Source organism: Beta vulgaris, chromosome 4 (assembly GCF_026745355.1).
Source record: "Beta vulgaris subsp. vulgaris cultivar EL10 chromosome 4, EL10.2, whole genome shotgun sequence".
NCBI classification, from domain to species: domain Eukaryota; kingdom Viridiplantae; phylum Streptophyta; class Magnoliopsida; order Caryophyllales; family Amaranthaceae; genus Beta; species Beta vulgaris.
The window spans coordinates 9306282-9318452 of record NC_079205.1 but is presented as its reverse complement, the minus strand read 5'-3'; the positions used below and the strand labels follow the sequence as shown (position 1 = coordinate 9318452).

Sequence of the window (12171 nt, the reverse complement as noted above, 5' to 3'; positions counted from 1 at the left end):
AATTCTGACATTATCTTGCATGATGTGTTACATGTTCCCCATTTTCAGTTTAATTTAATTTCTATTCCTAAACTTTGCCAAGACATGAATTGTTCAGTGAATTTTACTTCAAATTCATGTATTGTCCAGGCACCTTCTTTGACCCAGCCTCTAGTTCTTGGTAATCTGAAGCATGGACTATATTGCACCAACTCCTCAAAGACTTCAATAGCTGCTGGAAATAGTATACCTCATGTTGCTTCTGCTTCCATTAATGTTTCTTCCAATAAATGTATAGAACAAGCCAAATTGTGGCACTTAAGATTAGGTCACTTACCTTTTCATTTTATGAAATATGCTCAACCTAGTCTCAATCTAGATGATATTCATTCTTGTATGTGTCAAATTTGCCCTGCTGCTAGGCAAACAAGACTCCTTTTTTCACAAAGTTCAATAAAAACTATCAAACCCTTTCAATTGATTCATGTGGATTTATGGGGTCCCTATAATACTTCTACTTACAATAATTGCAAGTTTTTTGTCAAAATTTTAGATGATTATTCTAGGCATACTTGGGTGTTCTTACTTAAACATAAATCTGATGTTGTTCAGATTTTAGAAAATTTCTTTGCATATGTTAACACTCAATTTCATTGCTCAATTGAATGTATGAGGTCTGACAATGCAAAGGAATTATGTGAGGGAAAGCTGCTGCAAATTATGTTACAAAAAGGTGTTGTCCATCAGACTAGTTGCCCAGATACACCACAACAAAATGCAGTTGTGGAAAGAAAGCACATGCATATTCTGGAAATTACCAGAGCTTTATTTTTTCAATCTAAAGTGCCTGCTGCATATTGGGGTGAATGTATTTTGTGTGCTGTCCATTTGATTAACAGAACCCCTCTTAAAGTTCTTAAACACATTTCCCCTTATGAAAAACTCCACAATACATCTCCTTCTCTTGATCACCTTAAAGTGTTTGGTTGCCTTTATTTTGTCTCTACAAACAAATAAGGTAGAACCAAGTTTGAACCAAGGTCAGAACCTTATATGTTTCTTGGCTATCCCCCACATCAAAAGGCATACAAATTATTACACCTTCATACCAGAAAAGTCTTAGTTTCCAGAGATGTCATATTTCATGAACATCACTTTCCATTTCATTTTTCTTCCTCTCATACTCCTCATACACCTTTCTTTCTTCCTACTACTACTGATCCCTCTCCTTTTACCTATGATGATGTCCCTGATGTTTTTACCTATTTATTACCTAATTTATCTTCTTCTCCTCCTTCTACACACATGTCATCAGATCATACAGACAATGATACCACTTCTTCTCTTCTCCCTGATCCATCTAATGCCACATCTGCACCTACTGTCCCTCTTACTCCACCTTCTCCTCCCAGATTAAATCAGATGGAATTCTTGAAAGATATAAAGCCAGGTTAGTGGCTAAAGGTTACACTCAGCAGTATGGGGTAGACTTCCAAGAGACATTCTCTCTAGTTATAAAGATGGCCTCTGTAAGAGCTTTAATAGCCTTGGCAGCTTCTAAACACTGGCCTTTATGGCAACTTGATGTCAATAATGCATTCCTTCATGGGGATTTGCATGAAGAAGTCTGTATGAAGATGCCAGAAGGTATACCTAATCCTACTAATCAAGTTTGTCTTCTAAAGAAATCCTTGTACGGCTTAAAACAAGCTAGTAGGCAATGGTTTGCTAAGTTGGTAAGTGAATTACAACTTCAAGGGTTCTCTCAATCCAAGAATGACTATTCTTTATTTTTAAAGAAAAACAATTCTCATCTCACAGTTGCTGTTTATGTGGATGATGTCATTTTAAATGGCACTGATTCTTCTTCTATTGATGCACTTAAGTCTCATCTTGACAAAACTTTTAGTATAAAAGATTTGGGAAGGCTTAGCTACTTTCTGGGTATAGAGATTGGTTATTCTCCTGCTGGGATTACTCTTACACAAAGAAAGTTCACAAAAGAACTTCTTGTTACTGCTGGCATTTCTTCACCAAAGGCAGTTGCTACTCCTCTCCCACTTCACTTAAAACTCTCTGCTAATGCCAATGATCCTTTTTCAGACCCTGCCTTTTATAGATGTCTTGTAGAAAAGATAAACTTTCTTACTAATATAAGACCTGACTTGAGTTATATCGTCCAGACTTTAAGTCAATATATGCATACTCCTTCAGTTCAGCATCATAAAGCTCTACTTCATGCTCTTCACTATGTTGGCTCTACTTCTGGTCAAGGAATTCTCCTAAGAGCATCTGATACTCTTTGTCTCCAAGCCTTCTCTGATAGTGACTGGGGTTCTTGTGTTGACACTAGAAGATCTGTTTCTGGATATCTTCTTCTACTTGGTCAATCACCTATAAGCTGGAAAAGTAAGAAATAATCAACTGTTTCCAAATCTTCCTCTGAGGCAGAATATAGGGCCCTTGCTTCAGCTGCCTCTGAAGTTACATGGATGGTCAGGCTACTTGAAGAACTTGGAGTTATTGATCTTAAGCCAGTTACACTACATTGTGACAATCAAAGTGCTTTGCACATAGCTAGGAATCCTATGTTCCATGAACGCACAAAGCACATAGATATTGATTGTCATTTCACAAGGGATAAGGTATTGGAAGGACTCATTCACCTAGCCTACTTACCTACTGGAGATCAGCTGGCAGATGTCTTCACAAAGATATTTCCCTCTCCTCAATTTCACTCTTTACTGTCCAAGCTTGGCATGCTTCCTACCCTACCTAGCTTGAGGGGGGGGGGGGTAATGAGAATATATCTGAGGATGTACCTACTGCTACTATGTAATCAATTGTACCTAAGCATTTCTGTTACAATTGAGTTTGTTATGACTAGCATGTGTTATAACTGAATCAGTTATAATTGGCACGTGCTGAATCATTTCATGTAATATAGCTTTGGCTATAAATACTCTCATCCTCTCTTGTAAGAACTCATTCAGAAATAATACAAAACACCTATACTTCTACTCTCTATTCTTTATGCTATGAATTCTATTCAATCTTAGTAGTATTTCAAGATTGATAACACTGTTTTGAGATTTGAGGCTCACAATTACATTTTATATTATTACTCATGTCTCGTTACTTTATAATTATCTCTCTTGATCCCACCTACTCTTCCCATATTTTCTTGCTTTTTGTGAGAAAGGAGGTGGGTAAATTTTTCATGAAGGAACGTATGATTTGTCACGAGAAGTAAATCAAAAGAAGGTAGAAAAAAAGATATTACTGAAAAACAGTTAAAGTATGTTATGAGATGTATAATTTGTTGTAACACCTAATAACATATTCATCTCATTATGCCATAAAGAGAAAACAATGTATACTTGAAAAACAAAAGACAAAGAGAAGTGTTAAGAATTTCCCAAGTGGGTGCAAAGCATCGTGCCACATTGTCAATAGTAGGGGAGAGGAGACTAGTTTATAATATAGTAAGCTAGTCGTCCTATTACCAATTGATTTAATTATGGAACCTTATTAAGCTTGTGGCCAGTCTACCTCACTTACAAGTATGAGTCTGTTGTATGAAGGTAAATTTTATCAAAGCCGGTGGTTCGACTTGGGTAGGTACAATGTGGTTGCATACTAGCTGATCTCATGGATGACCAAAGATGTTGTATAGTAGCATAGATTGAGGGGGAGTTCAGCCACACCCATGTGAAATGGGGGAAATCGTTGAGAATTCCCTAGTATGTCCAAAGTATTGTCCTACGTTGGTAAAAGTAGGGGGTGAGGACACTAGTTCATAATCTAGTAAGATACTCTTCCTATTACAACTGATTTTATGATGGAAAATTAGTGGGCTTGTGACTATTCTGCTGTACATACATGTATGAGCTTGTCTTGGCAACCAACCGTTTGAGTCTCTTAGGGGACTCAAACGGCGGTAATTTGGTCATTTTATGCGTTGGAAGATTTCACGCGCGTGTAGATGACATTTGCTTGGTACCAATGCTAGGTTATAATGGTACCATTCTCCGAAAATATTGATACCTTGGTACCAGTCCTAATAGCAATTTGATACCAATGTCAAGTTATAATGGTACCATTGTGTTTTAGTTTGGGTGTTTGAGTCTTTTTTGGACTCAAACCGTTGGTTACCAAGCCTTTCTCATACATGTATGGCCATGTTGCATGTAGGCTAATAGAGAGTATAGAAACAAAGATATTCAATTTATTGTCACATCTAATGACAAACATTCAAAATTTTAGCACACATTAAAAATACTCGTGCATTGCGCGGAAATCAAAATTCAGAACTTGTATGAATTGATAATACAAAGATAATTCCCTACCCCAAATAATAATCAAAGAATAATAACCTTCCTCGAGACCAAGGACTCTTGGGCAATAGTATGGCGTTATATCTTCTATATGAGAGATCAAGTTTCAAATCTTGGTGGAAGCAAAATTTCAAAATTGTTGGGAGTTGGGAAGTGGGGAGTACGGGTCGTGTTGGGCCTCTAGGTGAGCGGCCCTGTACGAAGGTAGCCCAAAGGAATTTCATCTTACCATGGATTTCCATAGAGACCCAAAAAATAAAAATAAAAACCTCCCTATAGTATTAATGACTTCCCTATTATGTAATCATACCTATTAAAATAATGGATTTATGCATATAAAAGACATTAAACAGACATCCTAATGTTCCTAACAGTCAAGTCGGCTTATTCTCATAGGGAAAATCATGTCCCTAATAAGTAACAACCATCTAAAACAACTCTAGTTGACAATACAGATATTTGGTTCAATCAATACCAAATTGCTTCTAACCTTGCATTGATAAAAAAAAACCTAAATCCAATAAACATGAACACATATATAATCTAACTAAATTAGGGATTTAATCTAATTAAATTAGGGATTTGGAGAAAAGCATACATTAATTCATGCTAAGATTCAACCTATTCCTACCTAAACTATCGGTCTGATATAATTATGCAAACAATACGCAAATAAAAGATAACTAAATGCGTAAAATAAGATAGAATTTACCAAAAGTAAGAAAAATCAGATAATGAAAGGAGTAAAGAATCTCTATTATGTAAGGGAAGACGGGAGGATTGGGTTGGGTGTCCATACTAAATTACTATATATTCTCAAATAAAAATTAATCAAAATAACCAATTTAACGATTTCTTAAAAAAAAAGAAGGTCAAATTACACTGCGGTTCTATCAAATTTCAAAGCAGTTTATCAACTTCATTAACTTTTTTTTTCAGTTAAAAATACGGATTTAGATAGATGTTATTTTGTAATTGATTTTGTTTCTTTTGCATTGCGTGCGTATAAGAGTACTACTAAAGAATCTAACTATGGAGTTGATGGAGTCTTACACCTAATAAGTGATGTGGTGAAGAACTCTAGTTCTAAAGCTCTGTTCTTTTTATGCTGAATTGAGCTAAATTCAGCTAAATTGAGCTAAATTGATGTACACTAAATCAATTTAAAAAACTAGTTAAACCTGAATTGAAGTGAAAGGAACTAAAATAAACTAAACTGAAATTGAGGGAAAAAAACAGATCCTAACGCAAATCCCAATACTTATAATAATTTTAATCGTCTTACATTTTGGATGTTCAATTGACCTAAAACTCTCTTCTAATTTGCGGGCTTATTAATTATACATGGGCTTTTAATATTATTATGATTCGTGTGCATTCACAAATCACAAGCCCAGTCTCATCCTATTAAGTTGACCACTTATTGACAGCGCTGCACCACTTTCCAGTACGCATTCGGCCCAGGCCTACTAAACAAAAGCCGAGCTTCAGCCTCCGACAAAATCAACACAAAAGTAACTTAGAAGTGTAATTTCGTAATATGTAGAAATCCATGCTAAATAAAAATATAGGGAGAATGTTATCAAATAACCAATAAATATTTCATATGTAATGCATAATATATTGTATTATAACATATTAAACTTAATAGTTAGAATCATAACATTATGGTATGTAGTCAATACTTATCAATAGTTGTAACTCGTTATCGACATACTCCCTCTTTTCTTTTATTTTTCTTACTTAGAATCTTGACATTATTCATATATATAAAGAATCTACTCAATTTTCCTCAACTTATAAAAGAAAAATAGTCATGTGGAATCGTATTTAATTCGTCTCAAATACTATTTTATTAATATCCAATCGTTATAATTTTTACTAATATATGATAAAAGATATTTAAGTTCATTGGAAGACGCGCAGAGGAAAGTGAGAATGGTTTCACCATCTATTTGAGTCTATTATATGCAACAAAAATGAGAATTCAAATTATTTTGAGAAGCTAATTATTTTATAGTAACTAAAACTTGGAATTAGATTCAGTGAACTGATATAAGAATCAACTTTTCCTAAAAGAAACAATAGAGGAAGTATGTCTCAAATCATGATTTCTTAATCATTGTTGGGGAAAAAAAAAATAGAACACCATGGAAATAAATTAGAGGATTCATATTAAATTATTTATTCCTGTATCAAGAGCAAGTTATAACTTTTCGACATATTATAAGAGTGTGTTATGTTCACCTTAGGAAAATAACTTTCAGACCTCATTATGTTTATATAGATGCAAATATATATAAGATGAAATCGACTCTAATCAATTTTTAATATGTTCAATAAATTATTAAATTCATGTAAAAAAACGCATGGTAAGTGTCACACTAGCCTTTTACCGTTCCTCACCTCTCATTAGCCCCCAACCAAAAAGAATCCTTCCATAATTCATTAGCATTTTATGACATTTTCTCTCACTAAACCACTTGTGTTTATAACCTCTATCTATACTAATATATTAAAAGGCGTGCATAAATCAGGAACGGTGCCACGTGGTGCTCTCCCTAAGGAGTTTTAGGTCATGTAATCCATGTACAATAAAAAAAATTAGAAATTGCATAGTATAGGTTTTGATCCCGTGACCTCAAGTTCATGTACTAAAGTTTTAACCACTAGACCAAGTTGTATTTAGTGTTATCATATCAAAGTACAATATTAATAAATGAAATTTTTTCTTATCGGGGCATAGCCCGGGCCTTATAACTAGTTTTCTTTATGAAAATTGGCATCCTTGAGAATTGAGCAACTCTCTTTTCTCCCAAAAACATCCATTCAAACAAAATTATCAACCAAGTCAAAATAACTCCACATAAGAGTCAAACTCACAATTCACAAATTATCAAATCCCATTGCATTTGGGGAACTCACAAACAACAATCCACCAATCTAATCCCATCATTCAAAGAAAAAAAAATTCGCATTTTAGCCCAGCCCATAACAAAATATACTATTCAACTATTTATAGGACACAAAAAATAGGTATTGTTTTCCTAACTTCGTTGTATTTTTTACTGTTATTACTTCTTCCAGTTACAAATTACAATATTCCTCTCTTTTTGTGTGTTGGCTTGCCCTCATCTCCTGGAACAAAACACACATATACACTCAATTTAACAAGTGTATTACCATAAAGAAGGAGAAAAAATCGGCCTTACTTAACAACAAACTTTTTAGAACAAACTTTATTTCATCATATATTTTTTCAAGGAAGAACAAACTTTGTCAAATTTGTTACATTCCATTAAAAAGAGACGTCAGTACTTCTTTCTTTTACTGAATCTTTATTTTTTTATAACTCATCAATTCCTCTCATTTCTCTTGCAATTGCATGCACTTCTTCAATGTTACACACTGCATAAATTTCTTTTCTTACTATATTTATTCTGAAATTAATCTGGTTCTATATTTTGTTACCTTACTTATATTTAATTCTTCTCTTAACTATATATTATTAGATCTTAGAGAAAATTAATGAGAAAAGAGAGAAAGATGGATGTAGATGATGAACAAGTGCAAGTGATGGACTTGGAGGCTCAACAAAAGAAGACATCAGAATCTGATTTACCTAAAATTCAGAAAAAAGCTAAACATCCAGTTATACTGAAGGTATTTTTTTAGGGTTTATGATTTCTTGATTATTTTAGCTTCATTTTTGCTTTTAGGGTTCTTTCTTGATTAATGATATTAGAATCCTAACTAGTGTAAAACATGCAAGTTAATCAGTTGCATTATTTGTAGTTGCAGAATGTATTACTTCGTCTAATTTTTTGTTTTAAAATTCTGGTAGATTATATTGTTAGAAGTTTTATAATAAGATGGGTGATCATCAAATAAGGAAATAAATCTTGAAGAATCAAGAAATATTTTTATTTGATTATGTTGTAGCGAATTTAAATTCATTCTAATCCCCCCAAAAAAAACAATTAAAAAGTAGTTTTTACGTAATTTGGGTAACTTTTGGATGAATATTCATATTTTCGGTGATATACGTATTTTTGGTATTGCCGTATTGGCAACTATGTGAGTCATACGATATTTATTTTTATGCTTTCTGCTTAAAAACAAAAAAAGTATGAAAATCTCTCGTTCACTTTAATGCATACCCCAATTTTCGCTAATTATGGCAACTTATATTGGTTGCTGGTACAACTATCGGTGTGCTTTTGACCCAAAATGGGGGTGGGGGGAGTAAATGTTAAAAGCAGTCATTTTGTGAAGAACATAAATATTTTCATAAGCTTCTATGAAAGAGATATACATGTGAAAAAAAGAAATGCAATTATAGAAAGAAAAGCAAGATGTAAACATAATCATGAATACACCTCAAAATCAAAGGAAAAAGATTTAAGGTGTGAATGAAACATGAATATACGTCTTAGGTGAGACGGACTTACACTAACTTATTGTAAAATCGATAAAAAGTGTCTGTAGGAATACTACATATGCCACTAACAAGCTAACAATTTCTTTGGTACTAATACCTTCTCTTTTGGGAGGGGGTTTCAGCCTTATTTTGTGTGTATTCTTATAGGAAAAATGTAACTTGTTTTAATATCATGTACCAAATGAAATATACATATGTTTGCTTTTGACATGATAATGTTTTGAAAGGAAACTAAGAATTTCTTTCACATTTCGCAGTTTAAAGATGTTGTGTACAAAGTAAAATTTCCATCACAGAGGAAGAAATTTTTTAAGCAAACGACATCTTCACCAGTAAGAGAACGGGTCATACTAAACTCAATTTCGGGTGTGGTATATCCGGGCGAAATGCTAGCAATGCTCGGCCCTTCTGGCAGTGGTAAAACCACCCTCTTGACGGCCTTAGGTGGCCGACTAGGCGGCAACCTCAAAGGATCCATAACTTATGATGGAAAACCATTCTCAAATCAAATGAAGCGAAACACCGGTTTTGTAACACAAGATGATGTGCTTCATGCTCACTTAACTGTCACAGAAACTCTAGTTTACACTGCACTATTAAGGCTACCCAACACATTCACCAAAGAACAAAAAATTGGTGTAGCTGAGGAAGTTATAATCCAAATGGGCCTGACTAGGTGCAAGAATAGCATTATTGGAGGCCCACTTTTGAGGGGAGTTTCTGGTGGTGAAAGGAAGAGGGTTAGCATTGCACAAGAAATGTTGATTGACCCAAGTTTGTTGTTCCTGGACGAGCCCACTTCAGGATTGGATTCAACCACGGCCCAAAGAATCGTGTCTGTTTTGTGGGAATTAGCCCAAGGAGGGAGGACTGTTGTGATGACTATACATCAGCCTTCAAGTAGGCTATTCTACATGTTTCATAAGGTGTTGCTGTTATCTGAAGGTAATTCATTGTACTTTGGAAGTGGATCGCATGTTATGGACTACTTCGAGAGTGTTGGGTATGTCCCCTCTGTTCCAATGAATCCTGCTGATTTTCTCCTGGATCTTGCAAATGGTATGTGATCAAATGTTCTATACTTGTAACATTTATCCACGAAAATTTATCGAATGTACTTAGGCAATCAATACTCTTAAGATCTATGAAGCACGGAAATGGCTTAGAGGAAGAGTACTTTTTTCTAAGTAGTTTCCCCGTTTCAAAAAACAAAAAATCATTTTCGTGCTACATAGTTCAAAATGGACGAACTCTAGCTAGATTAAGCTAAGAGAAGTATCGATATCTTAGCTCTTGCTAGGTACATTCTCTTCACCTAAAATAATAAGTTTCAGGCTGGATTTTTAGATCTAATAAGGATTGATCAAGTCCAATCAGGTCTAATAAGTACAGTTTAGAAAATTTCAGGTGAAGGAGACGTACCATTTTAAGTCATGTCATCCTTTTAAGTCAAATTATGTGGTGAATTTCAGGAGTTTCTCCGGATGAGTCGGAAGATATAGTGACTGTTAAAGAGAAACTGATTGTGGCCTACAAGAATAACATAGCAAACGAACTGAAAGCAGATTTGCGAGAAGAAGAGAATGAGGAGGCAGATCATAGAAAGGAGGCTAATACAGAGATTGAGAAATGGCCAACCACTTGGTGGCAACAATATACTGTACTTCTAAAGAGGGGTCTTAGAGAGAGGAAGCATGAGTCCTTTAACATTCTTAAGATAGCACAAGTTCTTATCGTTGCTTTTATCGTAGGACTTCTGTGGTGGCAGTCCAAGATCACCCATCTACAGGACCAGGTAATAATTGAATGTTAATGGCTCTCATCAATTACTCTTTTCTAAGTTTAATTCGCCAAGAGTTCATATAGCAGGATGCATCTTATTGATTAACTTGTCTTAAATGATCTCTCATTTTTCTTCATATCTAAAATTATATATCCAAACTAACATAGGCGAGCTCACATATTTTAAAAGACGTCAATTAGCAACCCAGTCTCTATGCGCACATTGATGCCACTTAAGTCTTTATACATATTACCAATACATTATTGATCTTGAACTGTACTAATGAACAATCTATTGATAATTTGATATACTTGAGGATTTGAATGAATTTGGATTTTGTTACACAGGTTGGACTTCTGTATTTCTCCACTGGATTTTGGGGTTTCTTCCCATTATTTGACGCGATATTTGCATTCCCACCAGAACGTATGGTACTAGCCAAGGAACGATCATCAGGAATGTACAGACTATCTTCTTATTTCTTCGCACGAATGGTAAGCGATCTTCCTGTGGAGCTCATACTACCCACAGTATATGTGATCATAACATATTTCATGGGAGGACTCAAACGCAACGCTGCAAGTTTCCTCTATTACTTGTTCTCTCTTCTCTTAAGTATCATGGTCTCACAAGGCCTAGGCCTCGCGTTAGGGGCTCTCGTTATGGACCTAAAAGCCGCGACCACCTTAGGGTCCGTGCTCATGCTCACCTTCCTCCTAGCCGGTGGCTTCTATGTTCAAAACATCCCTGCTTTTATTAAGTGGATTAAGTACTTATCAATTCTCAATTACAACTTCAAATTGCTCTTAGGCTCACAATTTAAGCCAGGGGACACCTACCCTTGTGATGGAGACACAAAGGTGTGTTTAGTCGAGGATTTTCCTTCTGTAAGATCAGTGGGAATTAGAGGCCAGTTTGTTTCTGCAATTGTTTTGGTGATTATGTTTGTGGGTTATAGGCTAATTGCTTATTTTGCACTTACGCGTATTGGAGTAACAAGAAAGAGTAGGACAACTAAATCTTGGTTGTTATGCTTAGACTAACTAATAGTGATTTTGATAGAGTAAGAAATATTTTATTTTGATTAGAGACCAATTTCTCTATCATGAAGTTGCATTGTTTACTGAACTTTTTCGTATATCTTCTACATCTTTTTTATAACAGAGTGATGAGAGTTGGACTCTTATTTATGAGCATATGTTTCCGGATGCACTCTAGACGTGTGCAGATTTTGGATGATTATTCCTCATATGAAGCCATCCAAATGAATATAAGAATACAAAATAAATGTAGATACAACTAACTATCTCTATGTGTAAGTGGTCTCACCTGAAAGTTAATACTTAACAATGTATTACTAACTATTTTCTCTATTTTTTAATAGATGCATCATATTAACTGGTCACAATTGTCGATTACATTGACCATCAATATTTTCAATTATATATTACTGAAAATTGTAAAAAAAAAATTACTCGTAATGGTTAATATATATACATTGAGATTAAACCAACAACAATTAATAGAGTAGTAAATATGGTCTAAGTTAATATCTAAGGCTCTGTTCTTTTGAATTGAATTAATAAAAGTTTAGTTTAGTTCAGACAAGTTCAGTTCATTTCATTTCAATT

At 34.4% G+C, this 12171-nt stretch overlaps 1 protein-coding gene across 1 annotated transcript; it reads left to right on the top strand.

Moving 5' to 3' along the window:
* The first annotated feature begins 7515 nt into the window (after nt 1-7515).
* On the top strand, nt 7516-11591 carry LOC104891628 (ABC transporter G family member 9). Its single transcript, XM_010677343.4, has 4 exons — nt 7516-7979; nt 9015-9816; nt 10230-10552; nt 10888-11591. The coding sequence occupies exons 1-4, from the start codon at nt 7845-7847 to the stop codon at nt 11581-11583; spliced, it is 1956 nt and encodes a 651-aa protein (XP_010675645.3). The 5' UTR covers nt 7516-7844; the 3' UTR covers nt 11584-11591.
* Nucleotides 11592-12171: the final 580 nt, after the last annotated feature.

Coding starts and splice junctions, on each gene's coding strand:
- LOC104891628 (XM_010677343.4), top strand. CDS start 7,845: ATGAGAAAAGAGAGAAAGATGGATGTAGATGATGAACAAGTGCAAGTG. Junction 7,980..9,014: donor AACATCCAGTTATACTGAAG/GTATTTTTTTAG, acceptor CACATTTCGCAG/TTTAAAGATGTTGTGTACAA. Junction 9,817..10,229: donor TCTCCTGGATCTTGCAAATG/GTATGTGATCAA, acceptor GGTGAATTTCAG/GAGTTTCTCCGGATGAGTCG.